The sequence below is a fragment of the Stegostoma tigrinum genome, chromosome 22, assembly GCF_030684315.1.
Source record: "Stegostoma tigrinum isolate sSteTig4 chromosome 22, sSteTig4.hap1, whole genome shotgun sequence".
NCBI classification, from domain to species: domain Eukaryota; kingdom Metazoa; phylum Chordata; class Chondrichthyes; order Orectolobiformes; family Stegostomatidae; genus Stegostoma; species Stegostoma tigrinum.
The window spans coordinates 51,737,944-51,762,102 of record NC_081375.1 but is presented as its reverse complement, the minus strand read 5'-3'; the positions used below and the strand labels follow the sequence as shown (position 1 = coordinate 51,762,102).

General features: G+C 54.7%; 1 protein-coding gene across 5 annotated transcripts in view; it reads left to right on the top strand.

Annotated features, from left to right (window-relative positions):
• The first annotated feature begins 1,955 nt into the window (after positions 1-1,955).
• The window catches only part of tmem94 (transmembrane protein 94), a 127,900-nt gene continuing 105,696 nt past the window's right edge, over positions 1,956-24,159 (top strand). For 4 of the 5 annotated variants that reach the window (XM_048554903.2, XM_059653825.1, XM_048554902.2 and 1 more), the window contains exon 1: positions 1,956-2,133. In XM_048554903.2, the coding sequence (XP_048410860.2) occupies positions 2,107-2,133 (27 nt within the window). In that variant the 5' untranslated portion in view covers positions 1,956-2,106. Of the gene's footprint in view, positions 2,134-18,493; positions 19,503-24,159 lie in introns of all 5 variants that reach the window. The other variant, XM_048554901.2, reaches the window with a different exon arrangement.

The window sequence follows — 24,159 nt, the reverse complement described above, 5'->3', positions numbered from 1 at the left end:
GACAGCATCTGAGGAGCAGGAAAGTCGATCATTTGGGTGGCCTTGTGGTTCAGTGGTTAGCGCTGCAGCCTCACAGTACCAGGGACCCGCGTTTGATTCCACCTTCTGGGCGACTGTCTGTGTGGTGTTTGCACATTCTCCCCGTGTCTGCGTGGGTTTCCTCCGGGTGCTCTGGTTTCCTCCCACAGTCCAAAGCTGTGCAGGCTGGTTGGATTGGCCATGCTAAATTGCCCCAAGTGTTCAGGGATGTGTAGATTAGGTGGGTTATAGAGGGATGGGACTGGGTGGGATGTTCCAAGAGTTGGTGTGGACTTGTTGGGCCAAATGGCCTGTTTCCGCACTGTAGGATCAATCAATCAATCTATGATTGGGAGTGGGAAGGGAGCTAGGAAATAAATAAAGGGAGGAGAGGTGGGGCTGGGGGAAGGTAGCTGGGAGGCTGATAGGTGGATGCAGTTGGCGGTAGTGGGGCTTGGTCAGTGGGAAGTGTGGGGCAGATAGGTGGGAGAGAAGATGGACACGTTGTGTTAGGTCAAGGAGGTGGGGATGAGACGGAGCGCTGGATATGGGATGAGGCCGGGGTGGGGGTGGTGGGGAGATTTTAAAACTGGTAAAATCCACGTTCAGGTTGTCAGTTCCTGAGGTGGAATATGAGATGTTGCTCCTCCAGTTTCTGGGTGGTGTCATTATAGCACTGGGGGAGGCCTAGGATGGGAGTGGGAGGGGGTGTTAAAATGGTTAGCGATCGGAAGGCGTTGTTGATTATTGTGTACCGAGCACAGATGCTCCGTGAATCGGTCACCGAGTCTGCGCTTGGTCTCACTGATGTGGAAGAAGCCACATCGGGAGTAATGTATACCGTAGACCAGGTTGAAGAACATACAGGTGAACCCTTGTCGGATATGCAAAGTTGGTTTTGGGCCTTGGATAGAGGTGTAGGGGCAGGTGTAAATATATCTTTGGTCATAGGGTTATATTGTAGGTAGCGGAAGTAGTGGAGGATGATAACTGGATGCGGCGGCTAGTGGGGTAGTACGTGAGGATCAGAGGGATTCTGTCTTATTTTTGTTGGGGGCATGAGGGAAGAAGTGCGGGAAATGCAAGAGAAGCATTTGAGGGCATTTTCGATCACTGGAGGGGGCATATTGCGGTCCTTAAAATAGGAGGACATCTCTGATGTCCGGGAGTGGAACACCCCATCTTGGGACAAGATGCGACGGAGGTGAATGAATTGGGAGGAGGAGATCACATTCTTGCAGGAGGGTGGGTGAGAGGAGGTATAGTCCAGGTAGCTGTGGGAGTCGGTGGGTTTGAAATAGACATCAGTGTTGAGGCGGTTACCAGAAATGGAGACGGAGAGGTGCCTGATTAACAGCATCCGCAGGTTCTTTTACTTTTTGTTGCACTCAGCACAGGGCCTCCGCATGTGCTGTGTCCGCTGGCGCCAGACCCCAGTCCTCGCTCTGCTTCAAGCCCCCAGTCTGCTCTCTGTACTAGTGCTCAGCTGCTCCAAGGTAAGCTCTAGGACTGCCTACACATGTAGCCAAGAGGATATAACGCACTGGTACATAGAAACATAGCGAGTAGGAACAGGCCATTCAGCCCTTTGAGCCTTGTCCACCATTCAATATGATGAATGGTTTACCTTTCAACTCAGGACGCTGTTCCCATTTTATCACCACACCATTGGATTCTTTTAACCCTAAGAACTATTTATAACTCCTTCTTGAAAACATTCAGTGTTTTGGCCTTTACAGCTTGCTGCAGTAATCAATGCCACAAGCTTCCCATTCTGAACTCTGCTGTAGAACAACCAAAGCGACTTGCCCATTTTCCTCCTAGACACTGGTAATACGCATGCGTACCGGTACCCGGCCGGGTCCGGTTATGCGCAGGCCCGGTCCAAGCATCGCGCCCAGGGAGGAAAAATGCCACTGCACATGCGTGCTGCCTGGCGGTCAGTGCGCGTGCGTGTTGCGCTTCTCCGCTCCTGGCTGAGTGGCTGCCTTTACCCCCAGAACGGCCTGGGACCCGGGGACAGTCCGGCCCTGGCGCGGCAGCCCCACCTCACCCCGCTGCCTCTCCTCACACCCCTCCTACACTCCCATGAGGATGCAGGATCTCAAAGGCCAGGTCAGTAAGCAACAAAGGCTGTTGTCGCTGCTTTGTAACGTACAGTGCGACCAGGCCCTGGGCACAGGGAAGGGGTTTGGGTGGGGGGTGGGTGCAGGGAGGGAGAGGGGTGGGGGGTGGGTGCAGGGAGGGAGAGGGGTGGGGGGTGGGTGCAGGGAGGGAGAGGGATGGGGGGTGCAGGGAGGGAGAGGGGTGGGGGGTGCAGGGAGGGAGAGGGGTGGGGTGGGTGCAGGGAGGGAGAGGAGTGGGGGGTGGGTGCAGGGAGGGAGAGGAGTGGGGGGGTGGGGAGGGAGAGGAGTGGGGGGGTGGGGAGGGAGAGGAGTGGGGGGGTGGGGAGGGAGAGGGGTGGGGGGGTGGGGAGGGAGAGGGGTGGGGGGGTGGGGAGGGAGAGGGGTGGGGGGGTGGGGAGGGAGAGGAGTGGGGGGGTGGGGAGGGAGAGGGGTGGGGGGGTGGGGAGGGAGAGGGGTGGCGAGGGAGAGGAGTGGGGAGGGAGAGGAGTGGGGGGGTGGGGAGGGAGAGGAGTGGGGGGGTGGGGAGGGAGAGGGGTGGCGAGGGAGAGGAGTGGGGGGGTGGGGAGGGAGAGGGGTGGCGAGGGAGAGGAGTGGGGGGGTGGGGAGGGAGAGGGGTGGCGAGGGAGAGGAGTGGGGGGGTGGGGAGGGAGAGGGGTGGCGAGGGAGAGGAGTGGGGGGGTGGGGAGGGAGAGGGGTGGCGAGGGAGAGGAGTGGGGGGGTGGGGAGGGAGAGGGGTGGCGAGGGAGAGGAGTGGGGGGGTGGGGAGGGAGAGGGGTGGCGAGGGAGAGGAGTGGGGGGGTGGGGAGGGAGTGGGGGGGTGGGGAGGGAGAGGAGTGGGGGGGTGGGGAGGGAGTGGGGGGGTGGGGAGGGAGAGGGGTGGGGGGGTGGGGAGGGAGTGGGGGGGTGGGGAGGGAGAGGGGTGGGGGGGTGGGGAGGGAGAGGGGTGGCGAGGGAGAGGAGGGAGAGGGGTGGGGGGTGGGGAGGGAGAGGGGTGGCGAGGGAGAGGAGGGAGAGGGGTGGGGGGGTGGGGAGGGAGAGGGGTGGCGAGGGAGAGGAGGGAGAGGGGTGGGGGGGTGGGGAGGGAGTGGGGAGGGAGAGGAGTGGGGAGGGAGAGGAGTGGGGAGGGAGAGGAGTGGGGAGGGAGAGGGGTGGGGAGGGAGAGGGGTGGGGAGGGAGAGGGGTGGGGAGGGAGAGGAGTGGGGGGGTGGGGAGGGAGAGGAGTGGGGGGGTGGGGAGGGAGAGGAGTGGGGGGGTGGGGAGGGAGAGGGGTGGGGAGGGAGAGGAGTGGGGGGGTGGGGAGGGAGAGGAGTGGGGGGGTGGGGAGGGAGAGGAGTGGGGGGGTGGGGAGGGAGAGGGGTGGGGAGGGAGAGGGGTGGGGAGGGGTAGGGAGGGAGGGGAGTGGGGGGGGTGGGGAGGGGTAGGGAGGGAGAGGAGGAGGTGGGTGGGGGGGGAGGGGAGTAGGCGGGGTGGGGGGGGAGAGGAATAGGCTAGTGGGGGTGTGTGGGGGGGGGAGAGGAATAGGCTAGTGGGGGTGTGTGGGGGGGGGGAGAGGAGTAGGCGGGTCGGGGGGGAGGGGGGTGGGGGGGGGAGAAGGCGGGTAGGGGGAGAGGGGGTGTGGGGAGTAAGTGGGTGTGGGGGTGGGGAGGGAGAGTAGTAGGTTGGCGTGGGGAAGAGGCGGTACGTAGGTGGGTGGGGGGGGGGGTGGGTAGGTGGGTGGGGGGGGGGGAGGGTGGGTAGGCGGGTGGGGGGGTTAGTAGGCGGGTGGGGGGGGTAGTTGGTGGGGGGGATTTGGCGGGGGGGAGGGGAGGAGTAGGCGGGCGTGGGGGGGAAGAAGGCGGGTGGGGAGGGCGTGAGGGGGGAGGAGCCTGGAGGGCGTGAGGGGAGCAGACGAGGCGGGCAGGAGCGTGGAGGGCGTGAGGAGAGCAGGCGAGGGGGGGGAGGAGCGTGGAGGGCATGAGGGGAGCAGGCGAGGGGGGGAGGAGCGTGGACGGCGTGAAGGGAGCAGGCGAGGGGGGGAGGAGCGTGGAGGGCGTGAAGGGAGCAGGCGAGGGGTGGAGGGCGTGAGGGGAGCAGGCGAGGGGGGGAGGAGCGTGGAGGGCGTGAGGGGAGCAGGCGAGGGGGGGCGAGTAGCGGGGTCTGGGGGCGCGAGGGGAGCGCTGTGGTGGGGGGGGAGAAGAGAGGAGCGGTGTGGTTGGGTGGGGGGGAAGAGGGGAGCGGTGTGGTTTGGGGGGGCGCGCGAGGGGAGCGGAGTGGTTGGGGGGGGCGCGCGAGGCGAGCGGTATGGCAGGGGGGCGGGCGAGGGGAGCGGGGGGCGGGCGAGGGGAGCGGTGTGGCGGGGTGCGGGCGAGGGGAGCGGTGTGGCGGGGTGCGGGCGAGGGGAGCGGTGTGGCGGGGGGCGGGCGAGGGGAGCGGTGTGGCGGGGGGCGGGCGAGGGGAGCGGTGTGGCGGGGGGGCGGAAGAGGGGAGCGGTGTGGCGGGGGGGCGGAAGAGGGGAGCGGTGTGGCGGGGGGGCGGAAGAGGGGAGCGGTGTGGCGGGGGGGCGGGCGAGGGGAGCGGTGTGGCGGGGGGGCGGGCGAGGGGAGCGGTGTGGCGGGGGGGCGGAAGAGGGGAGCGGTGTGGCGGGGGGGGCGGAAGAGGTGAGCGGTGTGGCGGGGGGGGCGGAAGAGGGGAGCGGTGTGGCGGGGGGGGCGGAAGAGGGGAGCGGTGTGGCGGGGAGCGGTGTGGCGGGGGGGGCGGAAGAGGGGAGCGGTGTGGCGGGGAGCGGTGTGGCGGGGGGGGCGGAAGAGGGGAGCGGTGTGGCGGGGGGGCGGAAGAGGGGAGCGGTGTGGCGGGGGGGGGCGGAAGAGGGGAGCGGTGTGGCGGGGGGGGGCGGAAGAGGGGAGCGGTGTGGCGGGGGGCGGAAGAGGGGAGCGGTGTGGCGGGGGGGGCGGAAGAGGGGAGCGGTGTGGCGGGGGGGGCGGAAGAGGGGAGCGGTGTGGCGGGGGGGGCGGAAGAGGGGAGCGGTGTGGCGGGGGGGGCGGAAGAGGGGAGCGGTGTGGCGGGGGGGGCGGAAGAGGGGAGCGGTGTGGCGGGGGGGCGGAAGTGGGGAGCGGTGTGGCGGGGGGGCGGAAGAGGGGAGCGGTGTGGCGGGGGGGGGGCGGATGAGGTGAGCGGTGTGGCGGGGGGGCGGAAGAGGGGAGCGGTGTGGCGGGGGGGCGGAAGAGGGGAGCGGTGTGGCGGGGGGGGCGGGCGAGGGGAGCGGTGTGGCGGGGGGGGCGGAAGAGGGGAGCGGTGTGGCGGGGGGTGCGGAAGAGGGGAGCGGTGTGGCGGGGGGGGCGGAAGAGGGGAGCGGTGTGGCGGGGGGGGGGCGGAAGAGGGGAGCGGTGTGGCGGGGGGGGGCGGAAGAGGGGAGCGGTGTGGCGGGGGGGGGGCGGAAGAGGGGCGCGGTGTGGCGGGGGGGGCGGAAGAGGGGAGCGGTGTGGCGGGGGGGGCGGGCGAGGGGAGCGGTGTGGCGGGGGGCGGGCGAGGGGAGCGGTGTGGCGGGGGGCGGGAGAGGTGCGCGGTGTGGCGGGGGGCGGGAGAGGGGCGGCGGAAGAGGGGAGCGGTGTGGCGGGGGGCGGGAGAGGGGAGCGGTGTGGCGGGGGGCGGGAGAGGTGCGCAGTGTGGCGGGGGGCGGGAGAGGCGGGGGGGCGGAAGAGGGGAGCGGTGTGGCGGGGGGGCGGAAGAGGGGAGCGGTGTGGCGGGGGGGCGGAAGAGGGGAGCGGTGTGGCGGGGGGGCGGAAGAGGGGAGCGGTGTGGCGGGGGGTGCGGAAGAGGGGAGCGGTGTGGCGGGGGGGCGGAAGAGGGGAGCGGTGTGGCGGGGGGGGCGGAAGAGGGGAGCGGTTTGGCGGGGGGGGCGGAAGAGGGGAGCGGTGTGGCGGAAAAGGGGAGCGGGGGGGCGGGCGAGGGGAGCGGGGGGGCGGGGGGCGGGCGAGGGGAGCGGTGTGGCGGGGGGCGGGCGAGGGGAGCGGTGTGGCGGGGGGCGGGCGAGGGGGGCGGGGGGCGGGCGAGGGGAGCGGTGTGGCGGGGGACGGGCGAGGGGAGCGGTGTGGCGGGGGGCGGGCGAGGGGAGCGGTGGGGCGGGAGAGGTGCGCGGTGTGGCGGGGGGCGGGAGAGGTGCGCGGTGTGGCGGGGGGCGGGAGAGGGGCGGCGGAAGAGGGGAGCGGTGTGGCGGGGGGCGTAAGAGGGGAGCGGTGTGGCGGGGGGGGCGGGCGAGGGGAGCGGTGTGGCGGGGGGCGGGAGAGGTGGGGCGGTGGAAGAGGGGAGCGGTGTGGCGGGGGGCGGGAGAGGGGAGCGGTGTGGCGGGGGGCGGGAGAGGGGAGCGGTGTGGCGGGGGGCGGGAGAGGGGAGCGGTGTGGCGGGGGGCGGGAGAGGGGAGCGGTGTGGCGGGGGGCGGGAGAGGGGCGGCGGAAGAGGGGAGCGGTGTGGCGGGGGGGGCGGGCGAGGGGAGCGGTGTGGCGGGGGGGGCGGGCGAGGGGAGCGGTGTGGCGGGGGGGGCGGGCGAGGGGAGCGGTGTGGCGGGGGAGGCGGGCGAGGGGAGCGGTGTGGCGGGGGGGGCGGACGAGGGGAGCGGTGTGGCGGGGGGGGCGGGCGAGGGGAGCGGTGTGGCGGGGGGCGGGCGAGGGGAGCGGTGGGGCGGGAGAGGTGCGCGGTGTGGCGGGGGGCGGGAGAGGTGCGCGGTGTGGCGGGGGGCGGGAGAGGTGCGCGGTGTGGCGGGGGGCGGGAGAGGGGCGGCGGAAGAAGGGAGCGGTGTGGCGGGGGGGCGGAAGAGGGGAGCGGTGTGGCGGGGGGGGCGGAAGAGGGGAGCGGTGTGGCGGGGGGGCGGAAGAGGGGAGCGGTGTGGCGGGGGGGCGCAAGAGGGGAGCGGTGTGGCGGGGGGGGCGGAAGAGGGGAGCGGTGTGGCGGGGGGGGGCGGGCGAGGGGAGCGGTGTGGCGGGGGGCGGGAGAGATGCGCGGTGTGGCGGGGGGCGGGAGAGATGCGCGGTGTGGCGGGGGGCGTGAGAGGTGCGCGGTGTGGCGGGGGGCGGGAGTGGGGCGGCGGAAGAGGGGAGCGGTGTGGCGGGGGGCGGGAGTGGGGCGGCGGAAGAGGGGAGCGGTGTGGCGGGGGGCGGAAGAGGGGAGCGGTGTGGCGGGGGGCGGGAGAGGGGAGCGGTGTGGCGGGGGGCGGGAGTGGGGCGGCGGAAGAGGGGAGCGGTGTGGCGGGGGGCGGGAGTGGGGCGGCGGAAGAGGGGAGCGGTGTGGCGGGGGGCTGGAGTGGGGCGGCGGAAGAGGGGAGCGGTGTGGCGGGGGGCGGGAGAGGGGAGCGGTGTGGCGGGGGGGCGGCAGAGGGGAGCGGTGTGGCGGGGGGGGCGGAAGAGGGGAGCGGTGTGGCGGGGGGACGGAAGAGGGGAGCGGTGTGGCGGGGGGGCGGAAGAGGGGAGCGGTGTGGCGGGGGGCGGGCGAGGGGAGCGGTGTGGCGGGGGGCGGGCGAGGGGAGCGGTGTGGCGGGGGGGGCGGGCGAGGGGAGCGGTGTGGCGGGGGGGGCGGGCGAGGGGAGCGGTGTGGCGGGGGGCGGGAGAGATGCGCGGTGTGGCGGGGGGCGGGAGAGATGCGCGGTGTGGCGGGGGGCGGGAGAGATGCGCGGTGTGGCGGGGGGCGGGAGAGGTGCGCGGTGTGGCGGGGGGCGGGAGTGGGGCGGCGGCAGAGGGGAGCGGTGTGGCGGGGGGCGGGAGTGGGGCGGCGGAAGAGGGGAGCGGTGTGGCGGGGGGCGGGAGAGGGGAGCGGTGTGGCGGGGGGCGGGAGAGGGGAGCGGTGTGGCGGGGGGCGGGAGAGGGGAGCGGTGTGGCGGGGGGCGGGAGAGGGGAGCGGTGTGGCGGGGGGCGGGAGAGGGGAGCGGTGTGGCGGGGGGCGGGAGTGGGGCGGCGGAAGAGGGGAGCGGTGTGGCAGGGGGCTGGAGTGGGGCGGCGGAAGAGGGGAGCGGTGTGGCGGGGGGCGGGAGAGGGGAGCGGTGTGGCGGGGGGGCGGCAGAGGGGAGCGGTGTGGCGGGGGGGGCGGAAGAGGGGAGCGGTGTGGCGGGGGGACGGAAGAGGGGAGCGGTGTGGCGGGGGGGCGGGCGAGGGGAGCGGTGTGGCGGGGGGGCGGGCGAGGGGAGCGGTGTGGCGGGGGGGGCGGGCGAGGGGAGCGGTGTGGCGGGGGGGCGGGCGAGGGGAGCGGTGTGGCGGGGGGGCGGGCGAGGGGAGCGGTGTGGCGGGGGGGCGGGCGAGGGGAGCGGTGTGGCGGGGGAGCGGTGTGGCGGGGGGGCGGGCGAGGGGAGCGGTGTGGCGGGGGGGGCGGGCGAGGGGAGCGGTGTGGCGGGGGGGGCGGGCGAGGGGAGCGGTGTGGCGGGGGGGGCGGGCGAGGGGAGCGGTGTGGCGGGGGGGCGGGCGAGGGGAGCGGTGTGGCGGGGGGGCGGGCGAGGGGAGCGATGTGGCGGGGGGGCGGGCGAGGGGAGCGGTGAGGCGGGGGGCGGGCGAGGGGAGCTGTGTGGCGGGGGGCGGGCGAGGGGAGCGGTGTGGCGAGGGGAGCTGTGTGGCGGGGGGCGGGCGAGGGGAGCGGTGGGGCGGGAGAGGTGCGCTGTGTGGCGGGGGGCGGGAGAGGTGCGGCGGAAGAGGGGAGCGGTGTGGCGGGGGGGCGGGCGAGGGGAGCGGTGTGGCGGGGGGGCGGGCGAGGGGAGCGGTGTGGCGGGGGGGCGGGCGAGGGGAGCGGTGTGGCGGGGGGGCGGGCGAGGGGAGCGGTGTGGCGGGGGGGGCGGGCGAGGGGAGCGGTGAGGCGGGGGGCGGGCGAGGGGAGCGGTGAGGCGGGGGGCGGGCGAGGGGAGCTGTGTGGCGGGGGGCGGGCGAGGGGAGCGGTGTGGCGAGGGGAGCTGTGTGGCGGGGGGCGGGCGAGGGGAGCGGTGTGGCGAGGGGAGCTGTGTGGCGGGGGGCGGGCGAGGGGAGCGGTGTGGCGAGGGGAGCTGTGTGGCGGGGGCGGGCGAGGGGAGCGGTGTGGCGAGGGGAGCTGTGTGGCGGGGGGCGGGCGAGGGGAGCGGTGGGGCGGGAGAGGTGCGCTGTGTGGCGGGGGGCGGGAGAGGTGCGGCGGAAGAGGGGAGCGGTGTGGCGGGGGGGCGGAAGAGGGGAGCGGTGTGGCGGGGGGGGCGGAAGAGGGGAGCGGTGTGGCGGGGGGGGCGTAAGAGGGGAGCGGTGTGGCGGGGGGGCGGAAGAGGGGAGCGGTGTGGCGGGGGGGGCGGAAGAGGGGAGCGGTGTGGCGGGGGGGCGGAAGAGGGGAGCGGTGTGGCGGGGGGGGCGGGCGAGGGGGGCGGTGTGGCGGGGGGGCGGGCGAGGGGGGCGGTGTGGCGGGGGGGCGGGCGAGGGGAGCGGTGTGGCGGGGGGGCGGGCGAGGGGAGCGGTGTGGCGGGGGGGCGGGCGAGGGGAGCGGTGTGGCGGGGGGCGGGAGAGGTGCGCGGTGTGGCGGGGGGCGGGAGCGGGGCGCGGTGTGGCGGGGGGCGGGAGCGGGGCGCGGTGTGGCGGGGGGGCGGGAGCGGGGCGGCGGAAGAGGGGAGCGGTGTGGCGGGGGGCGGGAGATGGGAGCGGTGTGGCGGGGGGCGGGAGAGGGGAGCGGTGTGGCGGGGGGCGGGAGAGGTGCGGCGGAAGAAGGGAGCGGTGTGGCGGGGGGTGCGGAAGAGGGGAGCGCTGTGGCGGGGGTGGGCGGAAGAGGGGAGCGGTGTGGCGAGGGGGCGGAAGAGGGGAGCGGTGTGGCGGGGGGGGCGGAAGAGGGGAGTGGTGTGGTGGTGGGGAGAGGGGAGCAGGTTTAGGTGGGAGTGTGTTTGCCGTGGAGTTGCTGGGGAGGTGAGTCAAAAAGTGGCTGCGGGGCGGCGGGGGACCCGAGACGTAGGTGTGTGGTCAAGTTTGGGGGCGGGGCATAGGCAGGAGATCAAGGTTTGGGGGCGGGCATGGTGTATGCCGGAAGTCAAGGGTGGGGCGTCAAGGCGTAGGCAGGTGGTCAATGGGGGCCCAAGAAGTAGGCAGGGGTGGCTGAGATGTTAGAGGGTGCATGCCGAGTGGGGAAGCCATGAAGTCGGAGAAGGGTTGCGAGAAGTGAGTTGGGGGAGGAGTCGGAGGCGGTTTGCGAGAAGTGAGTGGGCCTAGAGGCATCGGGGGTGAGTGGGGGTAAGGGGTGAGCAGGATTGGTGATGAGGGAGAAGTGGTCAGGGGTGTGGTGGTGGGGGAAAGTGAGGGACGAATGGGGGCTTAGAATGAGAGGGGAGGCGGTAAGCTGGGCATGTTGAGGAGAGGGAGGAAATGTGGAGGAAGTGAGAGGGAATGGGAGAAAAGTTGGGGCAGAGGAGGGGGATTGAGGTGAAAGTTTTGAGGAGGAGGTGAATTGGTGCAGAGAACCTGGACCTGGTTGGAAAATTGGGCTGTCTGGGGATGTAGGGAACAGAAAAAGCGATCAAGGCAGAACTTGAGTAAGGGGAATAATGGAGAGAAAGAACAACAGACTGGACACCTACCAGAGACTAGAATTGGATTGGAAATTGGAAAATACTTGGGACAGAACTGGATAAAAAGAGGCATGATGGGCAATGGGATGAAACTTATAGTGAAGTGAGGACCGAAGTTGTGAGCAGGATCACTGAGAAGTAAGTTTTGAAGTGTTGATTCTTGGCTAGTTCCCCAGGAGGATAGTTCACTACACTTCAACAAAGGGATTGTGTTGGATGTATGCTCCTGATACTGAGCTGTGAGCTTTCTCTAGGTGTATGTGGAGTCAAAGTGCTTGTTCTCTGAGGAAAGGTGAATTCAAGAAAATTTCAGCTTCAAGGTGTCTCAATGCCCCTGAAGCGGGGGGTGTCTCCAACTTGTGGTTCGGGAACCAGGCTCCCTGGCATGGAACCACTGTCCATATTGATTAAGCTGGGACAAAATCAGGACTAGATGTATTGCACGAGTGGAGGAAAACAAGATAGGATCTTTGGGATCTTCTGAAAGCAGGTTTATTTGTAGTACTAACTCTTTTTTTTCCCCTATAATTCCTATTGGTGTGCAAAAGATGTTCTGCATGGCATGAGCTAGAATAATGTGAAATTATAAATTCACAAATACTCTCCTTACTCAGGTTATGTCTTGATCACTTTTGCTGTTCCCCACAACCCTGGACCACCCCACCATTTCCCACCATCTACTATTTTTCTAGGAGCATGTTTTATGTACACAGTTGCCATGATCTGCCTGTTTGTAGTATTGCTGCATTCACTGCAATTTCAACTTTGTAGTGGTTATAGCCAAGTTGAGCTCATGTAGTTATGTTGCACAACACATTGCTCACTCAACCTACTTCCCCATATCAGCTAAAGGACGGCAACGAAAAGACTGATTTTCAAATCAAACAGCAGTTATTTGCCAACTACTTTGTGCATGTTAAAGGATTCTCCAGGGTTGCAACAAGGCTGACTTCTTTAAATTTGGACAGTGGTTGTGAGAAGCTTGAACTTCGATGCTTGATGTCACAGACTGTCTAAATACACTCCTGAGAAACTACATTTGTACTACTTCCCAGGCATTTTGCTGTTAAATAAACACCAGTCATGAGGCTGCAACATGGGAAACTGTCTAAGTTACGTGAGGGAGAAAAGTTGAAGTATGTGCTATAATGGGGTGAAGCGAAAGAGGATTCAAAAGGCTTTTTTTTGGAGTATTTGCATTGGCATAATACCATTGGGCTGAATGGTCTCTCACTATGCTGTTAAACTACCTTTCTGTTTGTTTTCCTTTGGTGTGAAAAATAGAATGCACAACTCATTCTGGTCAGGGTGAAGGGTAAGTTTCATTTTCGAGAGAGACACTATAAAACATGTGGCCCCGCAGCATTCCAGCTGGGCCCAGGGTTAGAAGTAAAGCTGTGTTATTCAGAGAGGCATTAGTTGAGGGCCCACCTGCCTTATTTGAGTGGATGTAAAAGGTCCCTTGTCACCATTTGAGATTTTTAGAAACAGGAAGGCTGTTGCAATAACTGACAGTTGATTCTCACTTGTAACATCCCTGTGGTGATCTTATTAGATGACGTTGGGTCAGGTGAAGGTGCTGAAGTGGTTAAACATTTTGTTCATCCTCTATTTTTTGTTCCAAGTCCACATAGTGTCTGATCAAGTTTAGCACAGGTTGGATGAAATGAAAATCTTTTTGGATGAGACATTAATCTGTGATTAATGAGAAATTATAAATTTGTGCCCTTCTGTTTTTCTGGCAGTTGTATTTTTGTTTGTGCAGTTACTACCTCATGCTGTACAGTATCTTTTTCACACCCAATAGGACTTGTAGGAAGTAAATGTCAGGGCTATAAGTAAACCTACATTCAGGAGATCGTGGGGATCTCATCATTTTTTTTAAGATTTAGCCTGTTTTTCTAATCAACCTGTTCAGAGATTTTATTTTACACCTCTGGAGCAGGTGGGCCTTGAACCTGTGTCTCTCGGTCCAGGAGCAGGGACATTACCACTGCACCACAAAAAGGTCACATTATGGATTTCATCTTGCTTTATTCCACTCATGCAATACTTCTGACCCTGTTTCTGTCAGCTGAATCATTATTGCGTGGTGCTGGGAGCCTGATTCCCCCAACAACAACCATCTCAGGAGCAGTCACGAAGCTGGATGCAAAAGATCTCCTCTACTCTTTAAAAAAAAAATCTAGTGACATTCTCCCAGTATCTTGATGAAAATGAAAGAAGTCTGGGAATCCTATCAAACAAATTGAAGCTATCTCAAAAATACTTGATGGTAAAGGAAATCAGGTGTTTGGATGTTTTGAAAAATCACCATTAAATTGAAAACTGAGCTAACCTACAACTCTTTTTCAATCATTGGTGCAGCCACATTTAAAATGCTGTGTACTATTTTGGTCACTGCAGCAAATAAAAAGGGATATTGCGACTGTTTGTACAGAAGTAAAACTGATCTCCTACAAAATGCTAGTGGCATAATGTTTAACCTTTCTGCAAACAACTAGCATCTCATCTCAATCCAGCATGGGAATTAACCTTTGAATGAACTCAAATGTCAGTTCGCCTTTATAGCTTTAATGGTACCCATGCTTGGAAAATACAGGGACATAATTTATGTTTTGCGTGCGGTAATATTCTTGTCTTGGTAGAACTTTAGATAAAATGATTTTAAGTATTAAAATTCATGGTTTCTGACACATCAAATTGTGAAACTACTATAGTAATCTACAGTATTTCCATCAAAACCTTGCCTTTGTGTGAGGTGCTGAGAATTGAAATAGTGGAGTAACACTGACTTAATCGAAAGGGGAGTGGAAGGCTGCACCTAAAGAAGCAGCTAAGTTATAATATCTGACTGGGGGAGCGGAGAACCAAAGCAGCATGGAAATGAAGGAAAAATTTGTTTATAAATTGCCTTTCTTAACCATCCCAAAACATTTTAATAGCAAATGGAATACTACATTTCGATAGTGACTTTTGTGATGTAGAAAGCACAGCAGCTAATTTGCATTTAGTAAGCTCCCAGAAGCAACAATCGCATTGCCCAGATTTTTTTTTGTCCCTGTGATCTTTGGGAGACTGAATCTTGGTCAAGACACTGGAGAGAGTGATGGGTTTAGTGGTTCTGTAGTAGAGTTCCTCAGATAAATATTTTTGGATCAACCTGTTCAGACATGTTAATATACACCTTTGGAACAGGTGAGACTTCAACCCAGACGTTCTGGTTCATTTGGGACACTCACTTCACCACGAGTCCCCAAATTCCTCAGGGTAGGTATTTTCCCAATCAACTTGTCCAGTGATGTCATTACACACTTCCCGAGCAGGTGGAACTTGAACCCAGGCTTCCTGGCTACTCAAGAGTATCCTATCCTATCACTTACGATAGTGCCCGAGGCCCACCAATCTTTAGCTACTTCATTAATGACTTCACTTCATCACAAGTTCAGAAGCAAAGATGGTCACTGATTTTGTAACGTTCAAGCTTGCAGCTCCTCAGGTACTGAAACAGTCCATGTCCAAATGCAATTAGACCTGAGCAATAGAGATAATGGAAACTGCAGATGCTGGAGAATCTGAGATAACAAAGTGTGGAGCTGGATGAACACAGCAGGCCAAGCAGCATCTTAGGTGTACAAAAGCTGACGTTTCGGGCCTAGACGCTGCTTCAGAAATGGGGGAGGGGGAGAGGGTTCTGAAATAGGTGGGGGGGGGGGGTGCGGGTCGAAGATGGATAAAGAAGATAGATGGAGAGGACACAGACAAGTTAAAAAGGCGGGGATGGAGCCAGTAGAGGTGAGTGTAGGTGGGGAGGTAGGCGGGGGTTAGGTCAGTCTGGGGAGGATGGACAGGTCAAGGGGGGGCAGGATGTGTTAGTAGGTAGGAAATGGGGGTGCGGCTTGAGGTGGGAGGAGGGGATAGGTGAGAGGAAGAACAGGTTAGCAAGGCGGGGATGAGCTGTGTTGGTTTTGGGATGCAGTAGTAGAGGGGAGAGATTTTGAAGCTTGTGAAATCCTGTAGCACAATGGTATCAATGTGGATTTCACAAGCTTCAAAATCTCCCCCCCCACTACTACTGCATCCCAAAACTAGCCCAGCTCATGCACGCCTCCCTAACCTGATCTTCCTCTCACCTATCCCCTCTTCCCACCTCAAGCCGCACCCCCAGTTCCTACCTACTAACCTCATCGATCCCCCTTGACCTGTCCGTCCCCTCCGGACTGACCTATCTGCTCCCTACCTCCCCTCCTACACTCACCTCTAACTGGCTCTGAGCCTGCCCTTTTACCTTGTCTGTCTCCTCTCAACCTATCTTCTCCTCTATCCATCTTCGATTGGCCTCCCCCTCTCTCCCTATTTATTTCAGAACTCTCTCCACCTCCTGCTTTTCTGATGAAGGGTTTAGGCCTGAAATGTCAGCTTTTGTGCTCCTAAGATGCTGCTTGGCCTGCTGTGTTCATCCAGCTCCACACTTTAACTTAAGACCTGAGCAATATCCAGGCTTGGATTGACAAGTAGCAAATAACATTCACACCACACATATGCCACGCACTGAACATATCCAACGAACAACAACCTAATCGTCACCCTTTGACGTTCACTGGTGTTATCATCGCTGAATTCCACGCACCCCCCCCACCCCCATCATTATCAACATCCTGGTGCTTACCATTGGCCAGAACTTGTTAGTTGTATAATTATTGTGGGCACAAGAATAAATCAGAAGCCAGGAATCCTATACTGAATGGGAGATGAACAGGCAAGTTAGGTGATGAGCTACAAGGCTTGTTAATCTTAATAATGAGGCCATTAAGTTCTGTCAGAAAAACTATAACTCAGCTAGTCTCAGTAATGGTGGCTTTCAATTCCTGATTTTTATTGGTAGAATATTCCACCAGCTGCCGTGATGGGATAGACCCAGTATCCCCAAAGCATTAACCTGAGTCTCTGACTCACCTGTCTGATTTTACCACAACACCAATTCTTCTTGATTCAGTGTTCATTTGAATCAGCGAAGGGATGTTGCAAAGCTAAGGCATTATAACCCTGAAGAGTATTATGCACTAAGTAGCTGGAAGTAGATTATCAGGCAATAAGAAGCTTTGGCATTCAAAACACAAACTGTATGTGAAGTTTAAGCAGATGGTAAGTCCGTCATCAGATTACTGCCGTGTGCTTGCTGACTTTTGATTTAAGTTACAAATGGATCTCTCCTAACTAAGCTCATGCAGGTTCAGATGTCAGCTGTTCCGTCAAGACTGAAATGTTATACCATGCCTTTAAGATCTCGAAGTCTAATTGTGAAGTATGCTGAGATCCTTGGGCTAATCATTTGGTCAGGCAGTTTTGCCATTGGAATGGGCTGCAGCTATTAAACATGTAGCATTTTAAGACAGGTTTGCCTGTGGACCTAGGTGTGGCATTTGGAGATGTGTTTACTATGCATGGCAAGACAATGTAGTAAAAGTGATAGCAGTGAGGATTTTGAGGCATTTTCTCGCGACTAATATTGCTATAAACAGTATCTGGATTTTTATCTTTGTACTCTTTGTCATATTTTGTAAACCACTCCACAAAAGACTATAACATAGAAAGAAAAGCTGAGTCTCGCAGGACAAAGGGAGCCCATTTTGCTTCTAATATTTCCATCATAATCTCCAACTACTGATGTACCAGGAATCGAGAGAGGACAAAGCAGTTGAGCAAACGCTTAATTGATACTTGTTATGGAAAACAGCTTAGTGCTTTTTGGTTCAATACTCAATTTAGGGATTTCTCCAGGGCTTCAATAATAGTTTTGACGGTGCAGGCATCCTAAAGATACAGTGATATAGATTCGAGAAATTGGAAAATCTGCTATCAGCTGAATCTGGAATGAAATAAAAGGACATCACTTTGCACCACCTTGTGTGGAAATACAGTGACTTCGGGCACAAGTATCAAGTTGCAACAAATAGAAATGATACGCTGCGACAACAGGTTCTATATTTAGTTCTTGGAAAGTGAAGATGTGGAGGTGCCGATGTTGGACTGGATGGACAAGGTCAGAAATCACACGATGCCAGGTTATAGTCTAGCAGGGTTATTTGAAAACACAAGCTTTCGGAGCCTCAGTCGTCCTCCAGGTGCTAGCAAGAGAGGTAGTATCAAACACAATGTATAAGTAAAAAATCAAAGCTCACATCATTGATGAGGATGAACTAAACAAACCTAAGGTGCTGTTAAATATTTAATCAGTTAGACGGTTTTAATTGATTAATGTTTTTGTGAATCCTTGAATTCCTTTCAAGCAATTTATAGACAGTCAGTCAATATGACATTTTATAAACTCCTGCTTTAGAAATAAAACCAGTCTGACTCCAAACTAAAACGCAAACAGATTCTAAACAGTCTCATGCCTAACATGAATTGTATGACCTAAAATGTCATTGGTTATTTAACACTGATCAAACCTTTAGTTCTCACAGGACTATGACTTGAAAGGAATTCAGGGATTTATACATGCATATTAATCAATTAAAACTTTCTAAATGATTAAAGCATTAAAAGCATCTTAGGTTGTTTAGTACATCCTCATCAAGGTGTGAACCTTTGATCTTTTACTTATAAATTCTTTGTCTGATACGACCTCTCTCAGTAGCCCCTGAAGAAGGACTGAGGCTCCAAAAGCTTGTTTTCAAGTAAATCTGTTGGACTATAACCTGATGTCATGTGATATCAGAAAGTGAAGACATTGGAATAATATATAGTGCATGTTGTTTTAGAATAACGTGGTGAGTTTAAAGCCTGCAGAATCCAATTGCATCTGGGTGTAACTTGTTTTTGTTTGAAGCTTTAACTAAGTAGCAATAAATAACAAGCGACACAGACATCAAACCTCACTGCCTGCCCAACAGGTTATTAGAGGGACTGAATATAAAAACATGTAATTCTACGAGCCCTAAATGTGGGATGGATCTTCTGAAACAGGAGCTAGGGAGTGTTTTTTGTGGGAATTATTGAGCTTTGCTGCATTCTTTTTCATGAGAATGTTGCAGTGCTACAGAGGCCATCTCAACTGTCTTTTTTAAAATTCATTCACAGGGTGTGGGTGTCACTGGCTAAGCCAACTTTTATTTCCTTTCCCCAGTTGCCCTGGAGAAGGTGGTGGTAGACTGTTTGCTCACACTGCTGTAATCCTTGGAGTACAGGGACACTGGCAGTACACTTTGGGACAGTGAGGAAAGAAAATTCAACTCCAAGCTGCATTATAAGAGAAGCCTTAACATACAGTGGTCAACCTCCTGATTGTGGTTTGCAGTTGTCAGTTGTGACAGTTCTCACACAAAAGCCTACAGTCTGCAGATAGCTACAAAACAAACAACAGTCACAGTCACGGTACAACAGAAGACACTAACAACACTGCCCTAGATCAAAAATATATCAGAAATGACTCCTAAGACTACATAAGATCATGATTGCACACAAACCTACAACAACACTACCAAATATTATCAAAGACTATTTACCTCCTATCAACAATAAACAAGGCCATCGTGATATGCAGAATACCATGCAGCGATTACAATAAACATTATATTGGACAAACAGGGAGGAAGCCAGCAACCAGGATACACTAACTCCAAGATAACAAAGTGTGGAGCTGGATGAGCGGAGCAGGAAAGCTTGACAAAATGAAGAAGGGTCCTGACCTGAAACATCAAGCTTTCCTGCTCCTCTGATGCTGCTTGGCCTGCTGTGTTCATCCAGCTTCCCACCATGTTATCTCAACTTCTCCAGCATCAGTTCCTACTGTTTTCATGACCAATGTTCACTTGTCTTGATATATTCACAGTGAGGGCTATCAGTTCAGCTGGGACAAAGTGACCATACTTGGACAAGCGACCACCAGACATGCAAGGGAATTCCTGGAAGCCTGGTGCTCAACATGGGAATCTACTTACAAACACACAAATAGACCCTACATACAGACTGCTGCTAAAACAACAGAACTGGAAGTGACAAGACCGTCATACCAGAGGACCATTATAAATCTGGAAGGAAGCAGGACACCAACACTTCAATTAGAGATCACACTGATGATGTTGCCTAGAAGGGTAATGAAACCACAGACCTGCCGGCTCATCAAACTAATGAACAACTGCGCCCACAATCCAAGCTAAAAATGTTCATTGAGACCGTAGAAAGCTTTTTTTCTAAAGATTGCACCTTGGGGATTCTGTCATTTTTGCGCTTGAGAAAAAGGTCTGCAGCAAAGTGGTAAAAATTTCTGGACCTTGCATGTAATACTTCATGCCTTATAAACATGATCCCAGTCTTAAAGTTTTGAAATAGTTGAGCTGTGAAAATGAGCATGAAAAACTGCAGCTCAGGCAGCAGTGTTAGTTAGTGTTTGGCATCTCCCTTGATTCAAGTCTGAGTTCTGGGTCCTATCTCATGGTTTCAGTTATGTTATGGGGTGGGGGGTGAAAGACAGCAAAGTTGAGGAAAACCCAGAGATGTCAATCTGTAATGCTGCAGGACTTAGCTCAGCCAAAAAGCGTGGTTATAAAATGATCAGTGGATATCTATAGAAACAACAACGTTAAAAGTGAGGGCAAAAATGCACAAGTCTGCTGGAGCTGTGGCTCTGATACACTGATAGCAAAGAGATATGCAATATTTGAACAACTTTTGTTTAGATATCCTGATTCAATGAGTTGCTTTTTAGTTCGAAAAGAATGAGCGCTGGAATTGGATGCTCCCTAAACTTCTGTGCCTCTCCCCTGTTGCTCCTTACTTTAGGAAGAATTGGACGAAGATGGGAAAAATTGAGAGTATAGCATGCATTGGCATTAAACAGGGTAAGAGCCAATTTTGATCCATTAGTAAATGAGGCTGCGGATTTTCCTTTAATTCACATTGCAGCTTTCAAATTTAAAAGAAAGCCCTAGGAATTTGCGGAAGTGAGATATTTTAATTGATTCACCCTGCAGCTTCTAATCTCAAATGAGTTGCTGCATACGTGACTAAGAATCAGTTATGCCAAACTATCAGTCTGGCAGGGTTTAATCTGTTAGAAAGCAAAGCTGTAATGATCAGTAATGCAGCATGTCCTGTAACAAGCTGTCTGCGCACACAGATGCTGACATATGCAATTCCCCTGCAAGCCTTTCTGTATCAAGTTACTGTAGTAAATATTTAGAAGAAACAAAGTAGGGAAATATCCTTTCCTTGAATAACTAATTATTGTGTTATATAAAGGCACATGCCCTTGAAGGCAAGGGAGAGTGTAATTGAGTGTAACCAGACTGACATTTGATCGTGCAACCTGCTTATACTTAACATGTTCCAAATGTTAATAAAAACAAACTTCTGAAGATTCTGTAAATCTGAAATGCAAATCCAAAATGCTAGAGAAACTCAACATTCCTGACATTATCTGAGAAGAGACTTCACACTTAAATCCTCTTCAGAACTCCCAAATGTTGCCTCAATTACTAAATCTTTACTCGTAGCCCAAATACCTGCACGTCTTTTGTAAAATACAAGCTAATGTGTATAAGCTTTTCAGTCCGAGTAAAATTTTTCTGGGTACGAAGATTAGTTTGAGAAATTTGGTTTTTAACGATTTGAAAAACATGCTTGCTTAGATGAAGCAGATGTTAGACATCTGAGCAAGAAAAAAATCCAGGAACAAGTCTCTATTCTTGAGCTTTTTCAAGTATCTTGGTTAATATGCTAGCCTGTCAGTTTTAGAAGACCTTATATCAAGCAGAAAAAAGCATCTATCTTCCCAGTTGTGTGATGTGGCATTATTTTAAACATTTTGAACCTGTATTTACCAGCTTTTTTGGAATCTGTTCTATCCATTACTTTTAGTGAAAGGTGAAATACACAAGATTTATTAATTTTGCACTTGAAAGAAGTTGTGCTATCACCATTAGCTGTTCAATCTTAAGCACTTTTACAAATCTAGACTGTGTCATGTGTTAAATGTGCCTAAATTGTGTGACTTTTAGTGAATCCTTGATACAGTTCTCTTTCTGGGCTCTGCTTAGACCTTTGTATCATGCGCCATTTTCGTTCGCTCCCTTTTATGGCAGCAAAACACATTGTAGTGCCAGCATAATTGAACCATGGGGTGGTGAGAGGATTTTTTAACATAAACATGAAAGAACTGCAGGTACTTGAAATCAGAAACAAAAATAAATTCCTGGAAAAAACCTAGCAGGTCTAGGAGCATCTGTGAAGACAAGGCAGAATTAACGTTTTGGGTCCAGTGACCATCATTTAGAACTGATGGTACTAAGAAAAGGTTGGTATTTGAGCAGAAGATGGGTGGGGGAAGGGGTAAGAAATGGATGGAGATAGAGCTCAGAGAGAAAAACAGTTTGTCAAGCAAAACACTAAAGGGTCTAGGCCTGAAACGTCAGCTTTTGTGTTCCTAAAATGCTGCTTGGCCTGCTGTGTTCATCCAGCTCCACACTTTGATAACTGGGTAAGGTCATCGTGGGGAATGAATAGCTGCTAATGAGGACTACTAGTAGCTAACAATGGGTGATGTGTGGCAACAGCTGAGGTGATGACAAGACCTGGTGTGTGGGGATTGGGTTTAACATTCTTCGTTCTTCAAAGTTGTGAATTGATAAAGGATATAAGAAGGTGACTAAAGACTTGGGACTAAGACTTCATAATTTATTCAAAACAAAAAACTCAATATTAGCCTGCTTTCTCTCCATAGATTGCCTGACCCACTGTGATCTCTGACATTTTTCAGCACAGATCCCACCATTTGCAGTAATTTACTCATATTTTACACAATTGCATTCCTCTTAATCGCTCACTCACAGGATTGTACGGAAAATGATATGCAAAGTTGAGGAATGGTGCTTACTTTTTTAAAAAAAAAAGAAATTTTCAAAAAACATGAGTTGAATTATAATTTTCATTTACATCTAAATGATGAGCATATTTAAGGCTGGCCTTGCAGATTTTTGGTCTCTTCTGGAATCTAGGGATATGGGGAGCAGGCTGAAAAGTGGAATTGAGACGAACCATCATCCATATCACATCAAATGGCAGAACAGGCTCAAGGCCATATGATCCACTGTTACTAGTTGTGCTTTGTTCTGAATGTGAGGTTTCTATGCATTTTAAAATTAAATGAATGATCCAGTGATAAATTATAACATAGACTATATTTAAAAGATATCTAAAACAAATATCATTTTAGACAGTGTCTTCTGACATCCTGTGAAAGATCCTCATTTTGCATGCATAGAATTGTGTACTTTGTGAAATGTTCTACCAGTGAAAAAAATTGCTGTCCTTTTAACAGTTTAAAAACCACACTAAGTATAAGTAAACGAATCGCTGCAGTTCTGGCACACTTCCTGTGCATGCACATTTTATTGAGAGAGTTTTGACTGTGTCAGCAGGTGTTCTCAGTCAGCAGTGACACATCTGCAGGCCCATTGGAGTAGACAGTCCCAAAGTTTCACAACCTTTGAGTGAAGAAATCTGTTCCTGTCTCAGACCTGGCTGGTCAATCCCTTCCCTGGAGATTGTGTCCCCATATTCTAGATTTACCAGATAGGTAAAATTACCTTTATGTCGGCCTTTTGCATCCCTAAGAATCTTTGTACATTTCATAAACTCACTGCTCGTTCTTATACACTTTAGAAGGTATATACCCAATTTAGTCAGCTTCCAATAATAAGCTGTCCATCCTAGCTTGGGACCATTCTAGCGAGCCTTCTCTGTATCCCTTCGTGCAAGTTATATCCTACTTTAAGAATGAAGACCAAAACTGTGCACGATATTCTGGATATGTTCTCATCAAGGCTCTGTACGGTTGCAGGACACCTCTATTGTTCTTATGCTTCAGTTTCCTTGCAATAAACTGAATATGCCATTTGCTATCCTAATTACTTGCTGTATTGCTTCCTTTCTGTGTACTTGGTACAAGTATACCCAAGTGCCTTGAATATCAGCATTTGCAAGTTTCAAGTCTTTCAAAAATATTCTGCCTGCCAACTATTGAAAAGGAATAATCTCTTGCTTATCCTAATTTTACTTCATCTGCCACCTTGTTGCCCACTCACTTAAGTAATCTCTTTGCTCCTTTGCTGCGTGCTCCTCAAAAGTTACATTCCCACATAACTTTGAATTATCAGTAAACGTGGGTAACCAGACTGAGTACAATGCATTTGTTATTAATATGGATTGTGAATTTTTGATACCAATGGCGCTCTGTTGTCACGTTCGAAATTCCCACTTCCCGTCAGTTAATGATGTAGACGTGCAAATTAGTAACAGGAAAAGGATAATCAGATCCCTGAATCTATTGTGACATTTAATAAGGTCATGACTGGTCAGATTGTCATCTCAAATCCACATTCATGCCTACAACGGATAATCTTTCGTAACAAGAATATAGGTGGCTCAAAAGCATTCCAGGACAGTGCTTTCCACCTTTTGACTGCTCTGAAGACTTGCAACCCCTGAGAGTGCACATTACCTCTGCATTAAATGGATGACCCCTGATTCTTAAAAAGGGTCTCCTAGTTCTAGATTCTCCCACAAAAGGAAGCATCCTCTCTACATCAACCCTGTCAAGACCCTTCAAGGTTTCGTATGTTCCAGTCAAGTCACCTGTTACTTTTCCAGTGGAATCAAGACCAGCCTGTGCAACTTTTCTCGAGACAAGACAAAACAGCCATTACAGGTATTGGTTTAGAAAACCAAATTGCCTGTGATACATTTACAGTCTTCCTTAAATAAGGTGACAAATATATCCATAGTATATCAGATGTGGTCTTTGTACTGTGATCAACTGAAGCATAGCCTCCCTACGTTAGCTTTCAGTTCCCATTGTAATAAGTGATAACATCATTAGTTTTCCTAATTATTTTCTGTACCTGCACACTAACATTTTGCAATTTATTCACGAGGATGCGAGATCTCTTCATCTGAGAGCTGGCACCCCCTTGCAAAAATAGACAGTATCCCATGTTCTCACATACCTTATTTGCCAAATTGATTCCTACTCATCTATAACTTTTTGTAACATCCTTATGTCCCCTTTATGTTGTTTTCCTTCCTATCTTTGTGTTATCAGCAAATTTGACAACCATACTACTACTAGTAATCTGTGTAAACCGTAAGCAGTTGAAGGCCTAGCATTGATCCCTCTGGCACAATGCCTATTATGTCTTGCCAACTGGAGGGAAAAATAATTTGTGCCTACTGCCTGCTTCCTGTTAGGTAGTCAATCTTGTATACATACCACTGCGCTTCGTCTTACACCATAAGTGTTCACTTTCCTCCAACTATTGATGTGGCACTTTATCAAGTGCCTTCTGGAGATCTAAGTACAATATATCCACTGTTATCTCTTAACCACATTGTCTGTGTTCTCCTCAAAGAGCTCTGATACATTAATCAAACTGATATCTGGTTCACAAAACCATGCTGACTTTACCGGATTACCTTGGCATTTTCCAAATGACTCCCCCA